Source organism: Caretta caretta, chromosome 14 (genome assembly GCF_965140235.1).
Source record: "Caretta caretta isolate rCarCar2 chromosome 14, rCarCar1.hap1, whole genome shotgun sequence".
Lineage (NCBI taxonomy): Eukaryota > Metazoa > Chordata > Testudines > Cheloniidae > Caretta > Caretta caretta.
This window is the reverse complement of record NC_134219.1, coordinates 47,953,927-47,969,443: the sequence shown is the minus strand read 5'-3', so window position 1 is coordinate 47,969,443 and position 15,517 is coordinate 47,953,927. Positions and strand designations below refer to the sequence as shown.

Sequence of the window (15,517 nt, the reverse complement as noted above, 5' to 3'; positions counted from 1 at the left end):
AACTGGAGATAATGGTCCTGACCCTCCTTTGTGATGCGCTCTGAGATCTACAGATGAAAAGTGCTAGCTAAGATTATTAGTCAGCAGGTCCTCCGCTGTGACAGCTGGAGCCCTTCCCCTCCCTTCCCCCCGGCCCTGGGGTGGACAATGGGGAGCGAGTGACCACGCCAGGCTGTCCCCTGTTGTGCACCTGGGAGGTAATTTGCCTCATAAAGTGGCGGCCTGGCGAACACCCGTCTCCCATGTCCTGGGCGAACACACCTATTGCTCCCCTGCCTTCGGGACCGGCCTGATTCTCGATTCTCAGTGAAGACGTTGTGTGACGTCGCAGCCTTCCAGCCTGAGTGTTTTCACTTTTCTCTGGCTTCTTGGCATGTTTGCTGTGAGCCCAACGGAAAGCGAAAGGGGAAATTGTCCCATCCAGGGTGTGTCTGAATCCTTCAGGCCACTGCGCGCGGGAGGAGACAGAAGAAACAGGGGAGTTTCGCTGCCATCTGCCCCCCAGTAAGTAGCACTGATGTTTCTCGCGTTTTTCTCTCTCCTAGCCTTTGCTCTGATTCCCTGCAAAGCCCCAGGGCTGGCGCGGGTGTCAAACCCACAAAGGGCCCTTCCCATGATCTCGTCTGCACAGCTCAGGGCTGGAAACTCTCCCCCCCCCCCCCCCCCCGTGATCTCTGCGTGCAGCCCGCACGTTAGGATGATCTTTTAGACAGGCTGGAGCTTAGTAAACACACTTGTATGTCTGGGAGAAGAGATTTGTTCGTCTCTAAGCTGCCACAAGTCCTCCTGTTCTTTTTTCAGAGGAACAGCCGTGTTAGTCTGTATTCGCAAAAAGAAAAGGAGTACTTGTGGCCACAAGTACTCCTTTTCTTCCTGTTCTTTTTGTAAGTGTAACAGTCGCACATCCCCTCTCTAAGCTGTGTCAACCAGCTGTGGCTTCTGTGATTTCCTGGCTGGGGCTCCCCGGCCTGGCCCTCACACATGGCTCTGCGCCGGGCGCTCCGTGCCCTGCCTCCCCCAGCCAAAGCCTTGGGCTTGCACCACCCCCGGCAGCTACGTCGCTGAACTTTCCTGGGGTGGACGGGGCAGGGCTGGATTGTTGGTCCTTGGATCCTGCCTCTCCTTCATCCTCTGGGCTGCGAATTGCAACCCCTAATTCCCCCCACAGAGGGTTTGATCGCCCTCTCTCAGGCCCTGATCTGCCCAATGGATCTGTGTCACGTTTGCTGAGTCCGTCGTATTTTCGAGAAGTTTTCTGACCTTTCACAGCTGACATCTATGGCTGTCTGCCGGGCAGTCACCGTGCTTTCACGGACGGGGCGTAGCCCAATTTCTGAAATGCCTAGAACAGAGCCCTGAAGAAATGAGAGGGAAAAGCTCCGAGACGGGAAGTGATGCACAACACTGGGCTAGTTCTGAATTATCCAGAGGGGTTTATCTCCCCCGCTTCTCGTGTCCTCTCCAATGCTTCAACAAAAAGAGCGGGAGCCATCACCACCTTCATTTCCCTGGGCACAAGCATTGGATGAGAATACCGCGGGATGTACGTGTTTAAGGACCTAGCCCCCCAGTTCAATTTTATATCTAGGTACCCCCTTCCCTCACCCCCCCAGGGAAAGGGTTCTGTAGTGGATGATGTCCATACAGATGGACCTTTTCCCATAGTTAATTCATTGCAATCGGTCCTACACAAAGATCTGATGTTACTGGGAGGCCATGTTTGTTCCAATCTTTACTTCAAAGCAGTTTTACAAAGAAACACGAGCTGATGCTCAAATAAATTGGTTAGTCTCTAAGGTGCCACAAGTCCTCCTGTTCTTTCTGCTAGTAACGAGATACACTTTAACACTTACCGTGCGTTGTGCTAAGTGAATTCTTCACTTCGCGAGGGGGTTTAGCGGAGAATCCCTCCCCGTCGCTGTCTCTAGCAATGTCTTTTCCCCTAAATATCAACTAACAAGCAGAAAGGGGCAAACTCTGCTCTCCTTAGCACTGTTGCAAATCTGGAGTAACTGGCTGGGGTTCGACCATGATTCCGAATTTGGAGCTGTCTAAATGAGAACTGACTGTGGCCCCTCTTGTTTCATTTTTAGTTTTGATCTCCGGGCTCCAAGATTTTCAATAACATATTTGAAATTCTCCTAAATTTGGAACGACCGTCAATCAGGTGTGCACGGGAAATGTAAAAATACAGAAACTTCTGCTCAGTTGCGGGGTCCTAGGACCCAGTCTTTCAGTTAGGGCGTAATGAAACATGGTTCGTGTGCATCAGCCAAATTGTTGCCAGACCACAAGATTGGAAGCAGTTCCCTGCAGGGTAGTGGTGGGCTTTTGCTGTTTTTCAGGTCGACTCGTGTCTGTAACCTAGCCCCTGGTATCACAGTGAGAGTTGCCCCCCCCACACACACAAAAACAATGTAAACGGTGCTCACCCTCCTTCCCCCCACCCCCCCACTCCCAGCAGGACTGTGTAAATTGGAGTCAATGGGTCCCAATCCCAGCTGGGGTCACTTGGCGTCACTCTGACAGCAGAGCGGTGTTGAGTTCCTCCTGCTGGGGATCTGGCTGTATCGATCTGAGTAGCTCGTTGTCCCTTCCTGTCGAGCCCCCGCTGAGATGATCTCGTTCATCTTCCAGGTCGCAGGAGGAGCGGGCGCTGGGCGAAGCAGGAATTTGCCAGGCACGCGGCTCGTGCATTTCACCATGCCTTAGATCATCACCGGAGAGCCAGCGTTAGGGACATCGGGTGAAGCCCAGCGGGCAGCTCAGCATCATTGCGGCTGGAGAACCCGAATCCCTCTGGAACGTGTCCCATGAGCTGAGGCAATGCACTGCCAGGACCCGAGGGGTCTGGAAAGGCCGGGTGTGAGATCACAATGGGCTACACCAACGGGAAACCCCACAACCATGTTCAAGAGCTCACTGGGGACATGGATCTGGCCAGGTTATGCTCCCATCCCCAGCCGCTTAGCATGGAGACCCTGCAGAGTGTGCGGGATACTCTGGAGAGTCAGGGAGTGCTGGACGAGGACCTGAGAGCCGGCTTTGAGCGGGCCTGGAAGGAGTTCCCCCGGGAGCCCCCGTGTGTGCAGAACAACGCCCAGATGGTCATCCAGGGCGACGACACTGAGCTGACGTTCCTCTCTGGGAAGGGCAAGTGTAAGATCAGGATCTCGGACTACGGGGCCTGCTATGAGGTGAAAGAGCCAACGGCCCAGGTGTACCTGGCCAGGTTACGCTCCCGTCCACAGAAGCTGAGCACCAAGTCCCTGCGGGATGTGCGGGATGCGCTGGAGAAGTGGGAGTTGCTGGACGAGGACCTGAGAGCCGGCTTTGAGCGGGCCCTGGAGGAGTTCCCCCGGGAGCCCCGGTGTGTGCAGCGCAATGCCCGGATGGTCATCCAGAGCGACGAGACTGAGCTGGTGTTTGTGTCGGGCCAGGGGGAATGTGAGATCACTGTGTCCGAAGGCGACAGGGAGCCCTGCTACGAGGTGAAGGAGCCCACAGTGGCGGTGTATCGGGAGAGGTTACGCACTCGCCCGCAAAGACTGAGTGTGGGGAACCTGGAGAGAATCCGGGGCAGGCTGGAGTCCTGGGAGGTGACGACCAAGGAGCTGAGACGCTGCTTCGATCTGGTGCTGCGGGAATTCCCCAAGGAGCCCGAGTGTGTCCGGGACAACCCCAGGATGTGCGTCGCCTGGGAGGAGACGAAGCTGCGGCTGATCTCCGAAGATGGGGACTGCGAGGTCTCCGTGACCTGCTGTGACGGGAAACCCAGCTACAAGGTGAAGGTGAAGAGCTGGGCGATGTATCGGGAGAGGATGCATCTCTCTGAACAGCCACACAGCACTGAGAACCTGGAGGGCGTGCGGCGGGAGGTGAGGGGTCTGGCGGGGACTCCCGAGAAGGTCAAGGAGGCCTTGAATGTGGCCGTTCGGGATTTCTCTGCTGAGCCGGGCTGCCTGCAGAAGAACGCCCGGCTCGTCATTGAGTGCGATGGGGGCGAGATGGTCTTTGTCTCTGGGAAAGGGGAGAATAAAGTGAACGTGTGCCTCATCGACGGGAAGGTCAGTTACAGCGTCAGCGCCACCATGTGGGTGACTGTCATTAAGAAGTGCCAGAAACTACTCCGCGAGCTCCCTGAAACTTTCCTGAAGTTCATCTTCCAAGTCTTAGGCCAACTCCTACTAAAGTAGGGTTAGTAGGGTTGTGAGGTGACTGACCTATACCCCACTCCCCTGCCAGAGCCAGGGAGAACCCAGGAGTCCTGGCTTCCAGCCCCCCCTGCTCTAACCCACCAGACCCCACTCCCCTCCTAGAGCTGGGGAAAGAACCCAGGAGTCCTGGCTCCCAGATTCCCTGTGACCAGGGTAGAGGGATCCTGGGACAGCGCACACCAAACATACATAGCATATAGGGTATAGAAACACAGCTCAATTGAAGCTGGAATTTGAATTCCTACAGAAATAGATTTACATATTATAAGGCCAGAATGAACCACCATTATCATCTACTCTGATCTTCTGTCTAATATCGGCCCTAGGACGTCCCTGAATTAATTCCTCTTTGGACTAGGGCAAGATCTCTTCGATCAACTTCCCAGCCCTGATTTTAAAATGGTCAGAGATGGAGATGGCTAGAAACTGGAATTTATAAATGAATTTCCTTTGCCTTAGCTAAGTGTATCCCTGTACCTTTAAACTGCTGTCGGTCAGCTAAGTCAGGAAGCTCTTAGGAAATCCACCTATCTGTATATTTCTTTCTCTAACTTCATAAGGTGCTAAAAAACTCACCAAAGATCAGCTGTCTGTGAGTGTGTCGACATGGGGAAATGGACCAGCTTCGTTAGAGGGGAATAATTAGCAACGCCAGCATGATTCCCCATGTGGCCACTCTGTACCCCTTGACTGTGTGTAAAGCGGAGAAATTCTATAGCGCTATAATTCTCCTTTCAGTTTCCCCACGTAGAGAAGCTGTTTGACCCTAAATCTAAGTACCTATTTTCCTGTGGAGATCGATTTGTTTCTAGCCTGTAGGGCTGATTTAACCTTTATTGTATTCAGCTATAACGCAAGGAACCTACAGGCCTGCCTCCTGTAAGACATTAGCTTAAGCAAGTTAGCAGAAGTCTAGTTAAGTAGGGCAGGACTGCGACCTTTCGCATAGAGAGAGGGCCTGATGGTTCCCTCTCAATTTCAGGAACTAGCTAATGAGTTGGTGACACGGGGCCAGAAAGGGTTAAGCGACTAGCAGGCTAAATGACCCAAATTCTACCTTGAAAGACAAATGAGAAAAGTACGTACATGATCATTAGGGCTATTCCTTATAAATAGCTAACGAAGCCAGGTTAGATAGACGAGAGCTTTGAAATGTAGACTTATACTATTAGAGAACTGGTAGAAGATAGTGATTCTATTGGTCTGTGTTTCCCAATATCTTGTTAGAGATTAACAATGTAACCAGACAGTTCCTGTCTTACTATAGTCTGTTGATTCCGGGATCAAAAGGGGATATTAACGTTTAGATGGAACTTGGGTGCAATGTCATTATTGTCTCTATTTCTCTTTGAAGCCTGTAGTAAACTGTGAATGGCTGAATGGAGGATTACCTTACGCTGGTGAATGCAATCACCTTTGTATACATAGGCAATAGGAGGTTTTCCTGCAAAGCCACACCGTAGATTACCAAGGAATAGCTGCTGTCAGGAGGCTGTCAGAGATCTACAAAAGAACTCTCGGGCCCCCGCCCTGTGATCTCAGATCTGCTTAAACTTGGTCAGGGAGAGCTGGAGTCGCAAGGCTGAGGTGTCCAGCCCCAGTCTGGATCACCCTGCTGGTTCTCGTGGAAGAACTTGAACAAACTCTGTATATGGACTGCCTAGTTGGACTATAACCCGATGAGCTGATTCTGGGGAGAACTTTTTTGCAACTCATCAGCCAAAATTTCTACGATGAACCTGCCCTAAGAACGCACCATCATATCATACAGTCATATCTATATGTATAATGACCTTTTAACCACAATATGTTCTCTCTTTTCTTTTCTTTTCTTTTCTTAATAAACTTTAGTTTGGTTCATAAGAATTGGCTGTAAGCGCATATTTGGGTGAGATCTGAAATATTCATTGACGCGGTGGGTGATGTGTCCGATCCCTTGAGACTGGTAGACCTTCATATATGATGAACAAGATTTTTCAGTAATCCTCACCATATTCGACCTGGCTGTCTGGGTGGGAGCCTGTGATGGGGTGAACTTGCCCCACACTGGCGAGGAAAGGGTTAAGCCAGCACTCTTGGCAGCAGAAGCCACGCCCCCTCGCCCCTGCTGGGCATGCTCCGGCTGCGGCTGCAGTATAAAAGGGAGCAGCCCAGCCTCAGTCTGGGCTGACCACCGAGGAGGAAGGGTGCACCGTGCCGGCTCCAGCCCGGGAGCAGCCAGACCCCCAGACCGTGGGAGCAGGAGACACCAGAACCCAGACAGGTGCTCAGGTACCTGCAGACGCCCCAGGGAGATTGCAGTGGCTGGGAGCAGCCCCACCCAAGGGGCCTGGAGGCTCCAAGGATGCCGAGTCTTCAACTGCAGGAGTCACGGTGGGAAGTAGCTGAGGGAGGAACTAGCCAGTGTCCCCGCAACTTCGGTGTGTTTCGGGCGGATTCCCCGTCGATTGGGCGGCAAACCTATTTGCCGCTATGGGGCCCTGGGCTGGGACCCAGTGGTGAGCTTAGCTTGGAAGAGCCCTTCCCACCACTTGACCTTTCAGCTCTACTGTTCGCTGCCGTCAACCCTGGGCATGGGGGAACCTGGCCCGTCGGACTCATTGGGCATGTCAGAGACAGGGCTGGGCCTTCGTCTCTTACCACCAGGGCCTCCAGGAAGGGTGTGAGTACGCAGGTCTAAGAGCTTATGCAAGGAATGGTGCCACATATCCCCGAAGCTGTCCTATTCCTAGCTTCATACGTGGCTTGGCGCTTGTCTGCCTTTATTCCTTGGTTTAATAAAGATCTCTAAGGCTGCACTTTGTCCTCAGTGTGCGAGTCCTTGTCATCCACCCCGAGGGTCCCTGCAAGATACTGAACTCTTGGGTTTTAGTTCTGGGTAGTCTGCTTCTGGGACAAGAACCTTCTTATCTTCTGGTCACCTGGCCATCGATACAAATACTGTTGACTGTCACAAAGAAGGCGGCAACAGGTTGTATCCTGAGAGTTCATTGCACAGCGACACTAGATTGCACAGACAAGACTGGATGATTGCCGTGCTAACCCTCTTAGGAATGGCTGCTCTTTGAGCCAGCGAAAACAGGAGGATTCATAAAGGAGATTAACTGAGGCCACCGAAATCCACGCCAAATATTTTCACTCCCAATTGGAAACCCTACTTTTGCCCGTCTTTATGACTCCAATCCGCGTTTTCTACGTGTGTTTAAACTGCCCCGTGCCTTCTGTCTGGTCTTGCTTGGGGGCGATTCGTGGGAGGGGCACAAAGGGTCAAGAGACCCCAGCAGCCAGCCCGGGCGGGGAGAGGAAGGGGCGGGGCCAGAGCCTCTCATCTTCCAGCCACGCTGCCCCATGCTGCTGCCCCCCGCCCAGACTCAGCTTCTGGGGACAGGAGCCGACTCTGAGCATGCCGGGGAGGAGTCACATGGGGGGGCATGCGGGGAGGTCACGTGCCCCCCCTTTAGCTGGTGCCCCCCTTTGTGACCCTCTCATGAGTCACCCCCAACTCCAAAATGAAACCAAAGAAACATTTGTAAAACTGACCCCGTTTAGAGGGACTAGGTTTGGGTTTTCGTTTTGAACCGGAGCCTTTGAGTTTGTTTCCCATGAATTGCGTACTGTGGTCTGACGCCCCCGGGGCTTCGGCTCTGGGGTCTGTAGTTTCAAGCTCAAGCAAGCGAAAGTCACGTCTGCTACTGGCTTCAGAGGTGGAGTCTCTAGGGACGCACAAAGACCAAGGGGAGTGACCACACAGAGAGTCACAAGCGCCATGTCCAGGTTGGGGTACAACTTTTCTGAACGTTAGAGTTACAGTTACGCTCACCCAAGCACCCAGAAATCCTAGCGAGACCTATGCCCATGGTACACCTATCCTCCTCCTCCCATCCTTAGCGGCTGATGGCTGCCTTGCCAACGGACCATCAGTAGAGGGATGGTTCCTGCCGGAGTTTTCCCCTAGGGAACCCACTTTCCCAATCTGGGCACCTTATTTTATAATGTAATTCTGACTGCAGTTAGAACGTGGGTTAGAGCAATGTGACTGCCGGGTAGCTTGTAATCAAAATTAATCCTCCAGTTAATTTTTCGGCCATCCTGGGTCAGACCAAAGGTCCATCTAGCCCAGTGTCCGGTCTCCGACAGTGGCCAGTGCCAGGTGCCCCAGAGGGAATGAGCAGAACAGGTCATCGTCAAGTGATCCATCCCCTGGCAAACAGAGACTAGGGACACCGTCCCTGCCCATCTTGGCATGTACCCATTGGTCCATCTTTTCCCCGTAATCTTATGGGCATCAGGTTATTCTTCGGTCACTTACTTATGTCAGCATTTCTTAGCTCTAAGGCTAAGGCCTAGAATGGCTAAGCTACAATTGTACAGGCCTCAGCCTGTAGGCCTTGTGTTTCAGCCCTAATTACCTAGATACTTAATACATAATTATCCCTTTTGACCACTGATCAATCTTATACTTCTATCATCCTAAACTCAACTCTATTTAGCAAGCAATGAGTATATATGACATAGCATGTTAGTTCATCGTAACATCACACAATAAACGAAGGATAAATTGAACTAATTGGCTCCAGAATGGTGACTGCGCGCTGGCAAGGCGACGAACTGCATGGCACAAGGAGGAAGGAAATATGGAAAGGTGGAAGCACCCGGCTTGGGAGTATTCAAAGGGGCTGCTTAACAGGGCGAATTCTTGTTAGTTGCGCGGGTTGATACAGACACGTGACAAATGGCAAAGGAGGAAACTGAAACTGAAAAATCCTCCCATGGGAGAATCGCCTCTGAAAAAGAGCTCGGCAAGTTTGCCTCTTTCACCCTGATCCTCGTAGAATAAACTAACTCGCCCACCTTGTCTGGCTGAATCAGACGTATTTCTGGTACGCCACCGCCATCTCCTGGACATTGTCTGGAGCACCAGAGAAGCCAGAGAGCACCTCGTGACAAGTGTCCGATAGAAAGCAGAGGGCAGCGTGGCCCGTCGGGGTATGACAAACCTGAAGTCTCCAAGGAGAACCTTCGAAGCTGCTGAGCTCAGAGTTGCGACCAGAACTCAGCTTCTTCTGTCCAGCCGAGGGTTACCAGGAATGGATTTATGCAGGAAATAGCCCGACTTGATTATGTAAAGAGTTGTCACTTTGGATGGGCTAGCACCAGCAGGAGAGTGAATTTGTGTGGGGGGGTGGAGGGTGAGAAAACCTGGATTTGTGCTGGAAATGGCCCACCTGATGATCACTTTAGATAAGCTATTACCAGCAGGACAGTGGGGTGGGAGGAGGTATTGTTTCATATTCTCTGTGTATATATAAAGTCTGCTGCAGTTTCCACAGTATGCATCTGATGAAGTGAGCTGTAGCTCACGAAAGCTCATGCTCAAATAAATTGGTTAGTCTCTAAGGTGCCACAAGTCCTCCTTTTCTTTTTAGGAATATGAAGCAGTGAGATTTCTTTTCAGAGGTTGCATTTCTCCTTCTTGTATATCAACTCTTTGAAAACTGCCTTGGCAGAGCTTAGCTTGCTCCACAGTGTGATCCCATGGGATTTCCAGAGCTTCATAGAGTTTCAGGCTGGTAGATCATCTACTCTGACCTCCTGTATAATACGGGCCCCTAAATTTTACCCAGATTCCCCTGTATTGAGCTCAAGAACTTGTGGTTGACAAATGTGTATCCTCCAGAAAGGCAACCGATCTGGATTGGAAGGTATCACTTCCCTTGATGTTAAAAATGTGTGCCTTATTTCTCCTTGGCATTTGTCTGGCTTTAACCTTCCAGCCGCTGGTTCTTAATCAGCCTTTCTTCACTATATTAAAGAAGCTTTTCAGACTGGGTATTTTCTCCCTGTGAAGGTTACTGATACGTTAATCAAGTCGCCTCTTGATTTTCCTTTTGTGCTCTATTAAACCATGTGAGCTCCTCCGGTCCCTCATGGCAAGGCATTTTCTCCACCCCTTCTGTAAGCTGGCAGTGGGTAATAGAGATAAGATAGAGGTAGCTATCAGGCCATTATGTAATGTCCTGCAGGCCTAAGGCCTGAATCACAATTCACTTAGCACATCCGAGGCCTCGTTTAACAAGAACTGAACTGAGTAACCGTACACACCAGGTGTTCCAGGAAACCAAGGAGTCCGTGATGGGAGAAGGCGAAGAGAGGAACGAATCTCTTCGGGATTTCAGGGAAAGTTTCCAGGTTGTTGAGCATAAGTGAAACCTATGTGTGCTAACCACAGCTGCACCATGGCAACTAATTAACCCAAATGCAATGAATAGGAGGTATGTGGTCAATGAGCATATGGAAGTTAGGCTCTTTTAGACGGTTGGGCTACCCAGCCTGGGGGCAGTGGGAGGGAATGGGGCAGGCTGATTTGGTCACTCATGCTCGGATCAACTTGTCCGCAGTCCCCGTGTGAGCTGGTGTCACTAACACGAGCTCAGGAGGTTCCCGCGTGGGCTCCATCTCCTCTGCTGGGCGGGCGTTTGTGGGGTTTGTCTCGCCCATACAGTGTGGAACGGGGCTAATCCGCGAACGGGGCGGGGCTGGTTTCTCGTGTGTCCTTGGGGTCCTCCATGGGATGGTAAAATCTCCACTGTACCCGACGTGGAGGTGAAGCCCCCTCCGATTACTGCACGGGAAATAAAGCCCAGTTCTTCCCGGGAGATCTCGCCTACGCCCCAGATCCGTTTCCTTTCACGAACGCCTGGGAGTTTGACCGCTGTAACTTTCAGTGGGGGGGGGGGGGTTTAACCTCTTTCCTTTGATTGCACACCTGGGGGGTTGAGGTGAGGGGCTGTGATCCTAATCCCCACCCTGCTGATTCCCCACTCCTATATAGAGAAGTATACACTTCTCTTTCCTAATTTAAAACAAAATGATCACAATCATGGCATCGAGACAATTAACGCTGTACTCAACTTGCCTTTTAATTAACTTCAAGTCGTTCTGTGGTTACATTTCAGTTTTAAAACATGTGGAATACAGTTACGTTAATTCAACATAGCCCACGTCTTATCTTAGAATAGCTGTTATATTAATTTCTTTCTGGGAGGGAGTTTGGGTGCAGGAGGGGGCTGAGGGAGGGGATTGGGGTGGAGGAGGGGCTCCAGGCTGGGGCAGGAGGTTGGGGCGCAGGAGGGGGTGTAAGGTGCAGGCTCCGGCCGCTGGCACGTCTCTGCACGGGGTGGGGACAGCGTGTCTCCGCGCACTGCCCGCGCCCGCAAGTGCTTCCCCCACAGCTCCCATTGGCCAGTTCGAGCAGCTGGCCGCTTCCGGGAGCGGCGTGGGGCCACGGCATGCAGGCAGCCTGCCTGAGCCCTGCTAAGCCCCTGCGTTAATCCAGCCTTGGCTCTCCCTCGGAGCCAGGCCGTTACAACGCTGAGCAAAGTGGATTAAAGCCCGTTCGTTAGAGCTGGGCTGTGAAAGCTAACCGGCACGCCGCCGGATGTATAATTTTCACACACACACACACACACCCCATGCTGGCGGGGAGTTCAGAGACACAACCCCTGGGTATAAACTGAGCAAGGTAGCTATCTCCTTAAGCTGTTAGAAGTCTAGGGTTTATGGTACACAGACCAGCAGGCTTAATTCCAGCCAGCAGGGGGCAGCGGGAAAACACAACGCAGTCAGTGAAGTCAGGGCTGGATTCTGATCTCAGTAACCCCGGTGTCAATCCGGAGTGACTCCAGTTCAGCACTCTTTCTAGTGGAGTGAAAGAAGAAATCCACCCACCCTTCTCCAGACAGACCCCACCCCCTTCCCCACCCTTCAGGGCCTTTCCCTCCCCCACATCCCTGGGTTATAACAATTCCAAAAAAAAGGCAAAGCAATCAGATCTGCACTCTGGTTACCAAGTGCCCCTTTAAGAAGCAAGGGGGAGGAGCTATTTAAAGGCAATGGCTAGTGGATTTAATGGATTTTTTTTTGTCCTCCCGCAGCAATTATTTTCTCTCCCTCCCGGCTTCCAGAGCAGGGATTAGAGGGCCCGGGTGAGCCAGGCACCCAGCATGGCCAGCCCTGCGGCCAGGGAGAGCTGGGCCCCGGCGCCCGCGGCCGAGTTGCAGAATTCGCCCTCGCAGCACTCGTAGGAGGTGCTGTAGGTGATGCCCGCCAAGGTCGAGGTGTCGTTGGTGTTGCATTTCCCCTTGTCAACGCAGTCCTTCTGCATGATCAGCTTGTGGCCGGCTGTGGGGAGAGCGCGAGAAAGAGGGAATGAAAAAGAGACAAATGGAGAGGGAGAGAAAATGAGGGCACGAGACCGAGAGAAGTGGGGAGGGGGGGGTGTTACCTGCACGGCCCCGGATGACAGCGCAGAGCTGCCCGTCCTGGCAGATAATAGTGGATGACAGGCAGGGCATGTCAAACATGGTGAAGTCGCATTTCAGGCACTGCAGGGCCGCTCCTGGGAACAGAGAGAGAGAGGGTGAGACTAACCAGACCCACAGACCCTCCCGCAGCCGGGCAATAGGGGGCTGCACCCCCAGGGGGTCCCTGCGGCCAGCTAGGCCTGCCCCAGCCCCATGACCGCGTTCCCTGGAGGGAGCCCCAGGGAATGAGTCAGGGAGCTGGGAAACAGGCAGGAAGGGTCTGGGGGAGAGGAGGAGTTGGGGGGCCTGGGGTTGAGGTGAGAGGAATAAGGGGCTGTGAGTCAGGTTAGGGGTGGGGTGGGGGGATGGGGTGAGGCTGGGGGGCTGAGAAAAGCGGAATCAGGTCAGGGATGAGGGTGTGGGGAAATGGGGTGGGGTTTAGGGGATGGGGAGAGGCTGGGGGGACAGGGTGTGGGTCAGGGGCTGGGGCTGCAGGGAGGGGCTCAGGCCAGGGGCTGAAGGCATGGTGAGATGGGGATGGGCTGACGGCTGAGGGTGGGGGGAGACGGGGGGCGGGGTGGGGGCTCGGGGCACTAAGAGCGACTCTCCTCTGGGCGGAGAACCGGTGGAGAAAACTGGTGCATAGCTCAAAATATTTCCCCTGGGCTGTGAGCGAACTGGCAGCCGGTCAGGCAGCGTCAGCGCCCCCCCCCCCCCGTTCCCCCCCCCAGCCCTCTGCCTTTCCTGACAAGGGATAGCTGGCTGCTGGCTGATAAGCCTTGGCAGCGAAAGCCTGGGGCTAATCATCAGAGGGGATCTGTAAACAGGGCACGTATTTAAGGCAGCAAAAATAACCCCGCTATTCCCAGCCCACTACTCCACCTCCCTGCCCAATCCCCATTAAAGCGCCGTCCGCCACCCCCTAAGGCCCCCGTTACACCGCTTCCTTCATCCCCTGGTAAAAAAAAAACCCTAGAAAACCCCCAGGAAATTCCAGTCTCAAAAACTTTGTTAAGAACTTCACTTGGTTAGGCAGGATTTCAGGGGGCGGGGGGGGAGGCAGTATCTTGGGCAAGTTCACTGAACAGTGGCGCTTAATCTCCAAAAATTCCCTTACAAACAGGAGAGTTTAACTCCGCAAAGCTCAAGGGTGGGAAAAGCTGGAAAGGGCAGAGTTAAGGGGGCATTTCCCACATAAGTCTGATCCCCCCTGGAGAGATGTCAATAGGAAGGGAGAACAACTGAGTATCTTAACCAGCTCACACAAGAATGGTGCTTGCCACGACCTGCACTCACATGACCCACTGGGATCCCTGAATGTGGTCTGTGAGCACCACTGAGCCAAGGGAGGGCAAAGTTAAGGGTATATTGGGAAGAATCACCTTAATTCTGGCTGCTTCTTGTCCAATGGTCTGAGTTTGGGGAATTAAACTCTTGCAGTCAGGAAGGAGGATGGAGCTTTTAAATCCTCCTTAGTGAAGTGGCCTGGCGTGGCAGCAAGTTACACTCAAAAGGGGGATCTCTTGAGGAAGGAGGGAAAGGAGAAATACACCACAAGGGGAGACGGGGCAATGATCCCCCAGGTTTCGCAGCTTACCGATCCCGGCACAAGTCAGAGCGGCCAGACACAGGAGGAGAATTTTGCCCATGGTTGTCTCCTGGCGAGGCGGACGGCGGAGTGGGTTAGCGAGGCCGGCGGGAGCGTCCCGGGGCTCGGGGGCTGGCGGCTGAGTCTGCGTCTGGCTGCGTGCGATCTGTCTGCCCCACACAGCTGGGGCGGGCGGGGCTGGGAGCCGTAGAGCAAACGCCGGGACCCTGACGGGCGCAGCTCACAACACACAGACGTGTGTAGATGGCACAGAGCCAGGGGCTGGGTGGAGACGTATTCGCAGAGATAAAAGACAGGCGTGCTCACAATCGCACACACTCCAATCCCTTTCACTCGCACACTCACTCACACACACCAAACACACCCACACACCCCCCGACAGACAGACGCAGGGTGTAAAGACAGACGTAGGTAAAACACCCCCCCCCCGTAGCTAACACACACACCAAACACACACGCACGGCAGATCTTTGTCCCTCCCGGTCACACCCCCGCCGAGATGATCTCGTTCCTCCCCCAGGTCCCACGAGGAGCAGGCGTTGGGCGAAGCGGGAATTTCCCACCTGCCGTGGCTTGGGCGGGAGACCCCCCCCTTTGGCTCCTCGCCAGAGAGCCAGGGTCGGGGACTTCGGGTGTAACACGGCCGGCAGCTCGGCGTCCCGAGTCCCTCCCCGGGCAGGCCGGGGTCCCTAACACGAGCGCAGGAGGTTCCCGCGTGGGCTCCGTCTCCTCTGCTGGGCGGGCGTTTGTGGGGTTTGTCTCGCCCATACAGTGTGGAACGGGGCTAATCCGCGAACGGGGCGGGGCTGGTTTCTCGTGTGTCCTTGGGGTCCTCCATGGGATGGTAAAATCTCCACTGTACCCGACGTGGAGGTGAAGCCCCCTCCGATTACTGCACGGGAAATAAACCCCAGTTCTTCCCGGGAGATCTCGCCTACGCCCCAGATCCGTTTCCTTTCACAAACGCCTGGGAGTTTGACCGCTGTAACTTTCAGTGGGGGGGGGGTTAACCTCTTTCCTTTGATTGCACACCTGGGGGGTTGAGGTGAGGGGCTGTGATCCTCATCCCCACCCTGCTGATTCCCCACTCCTAACGCAGGGAAGGCAGCCGGCCGGCTACTGCTAAGTGCCACTTGGGCGGACAGTCTGCATTTCCGAGGGATGCATTTTGCCCCACTCGGCGTTGGGGCAGGGCCCACGATCCCACCCGGCGCCTTGAGCTCTGCATTCGCCGTGTTTTCCGTCCGTGAATAGTCATACCCGTATAACCCCGAATGTGGGCCACTTCGACCAGTGGAAAGGGGACGCATGCCCTTCGGTACTGATACAGCTGCGGCCAGCGTGGTGATTTGATCGTACCAGGCTCGTTAACGCGATGCGACTTTCTA

The 15,517-nt window shown here is 53.7% G+C and overlaps 2 protein-coding genes across 2 annotated transcripts; one reads left to right on the top strand and one right to left on the bottom strand.

The window, feature by feature from the left end:
* Positions 1-384: 384 nt before the first annotated feature.
* LOC142069152 (uncharacterized) lies at positions 385-6,083 on the top strand. The gene is made up of 2 exons (XM_075119583.1): positions 385-504; positions 2,638-6,083. Exon 2 carries the CDS (start codon positions 2,877-2,879, stop codon positions 4,194-4,196), a length of 1,320 nt encoding a protein of 439 aa, XP_074975684.1. The 5' UTR covers positions 385-504; positions 2,638-2,876; the 3' UTR covers positions 4,197-6,083.
* A 5,029-nt stretch (positions 6,084-11,112) lies between these two features.
* Positions 11,113-14,351, bottom strand: LOC125621282 (sperm acrosome membrane-associated protein 4). The gene is made up of 3 exons (XM_048818017.2): positions 14,118-14,351; positions 12,502-12,615; positions 11,113-12,398 (listed from the first exon to the last, which is right to left on the bottom strand). Exons 1-3 carry the CDS (start codon positions 14,167-14,169, stop codon positions 12,190-12,192), a joined length of 375 nt encoding a protein of 124 aa, XP_048673974.2. The 5' UTR covers positions 14,170-14,351; the 3' UTR covers positions 11,113-12,189.
* Positions 14,352-15,517: the final 1,166 nt, after the last annotated feature.

Coding starts and splice junctions, on each gene's coding strand:
- LOC142069152 (XM_075119583.1), top strand. CDS start 2,877: ATGGGCTACACCAACGGGAAACCCCACAACCATGTTCAAGAGCTCACT.
- LOC125621282 (XM_048818017.2), bottom strand. CDS start 14,169: ATGGGCAAAATTCTCCTCCTGTGTCTGGCCGCTCTGACTTGTGCCGGG. Junction 12,616..14,117: donor TCTGACTTGTGCCGGGATCG/GTAAGCTGCGAA, acceptor CTCTGTTCCCAG/GAGCGGCCCTGCAGTGCCTG. Junction 12,399..12,501: donor TGTCATCCGGGGCCGTGCAG/GTAACACCCCCC, acceptor CTCTCCCCACAG/CCGGCCACAAGCTGATCATG.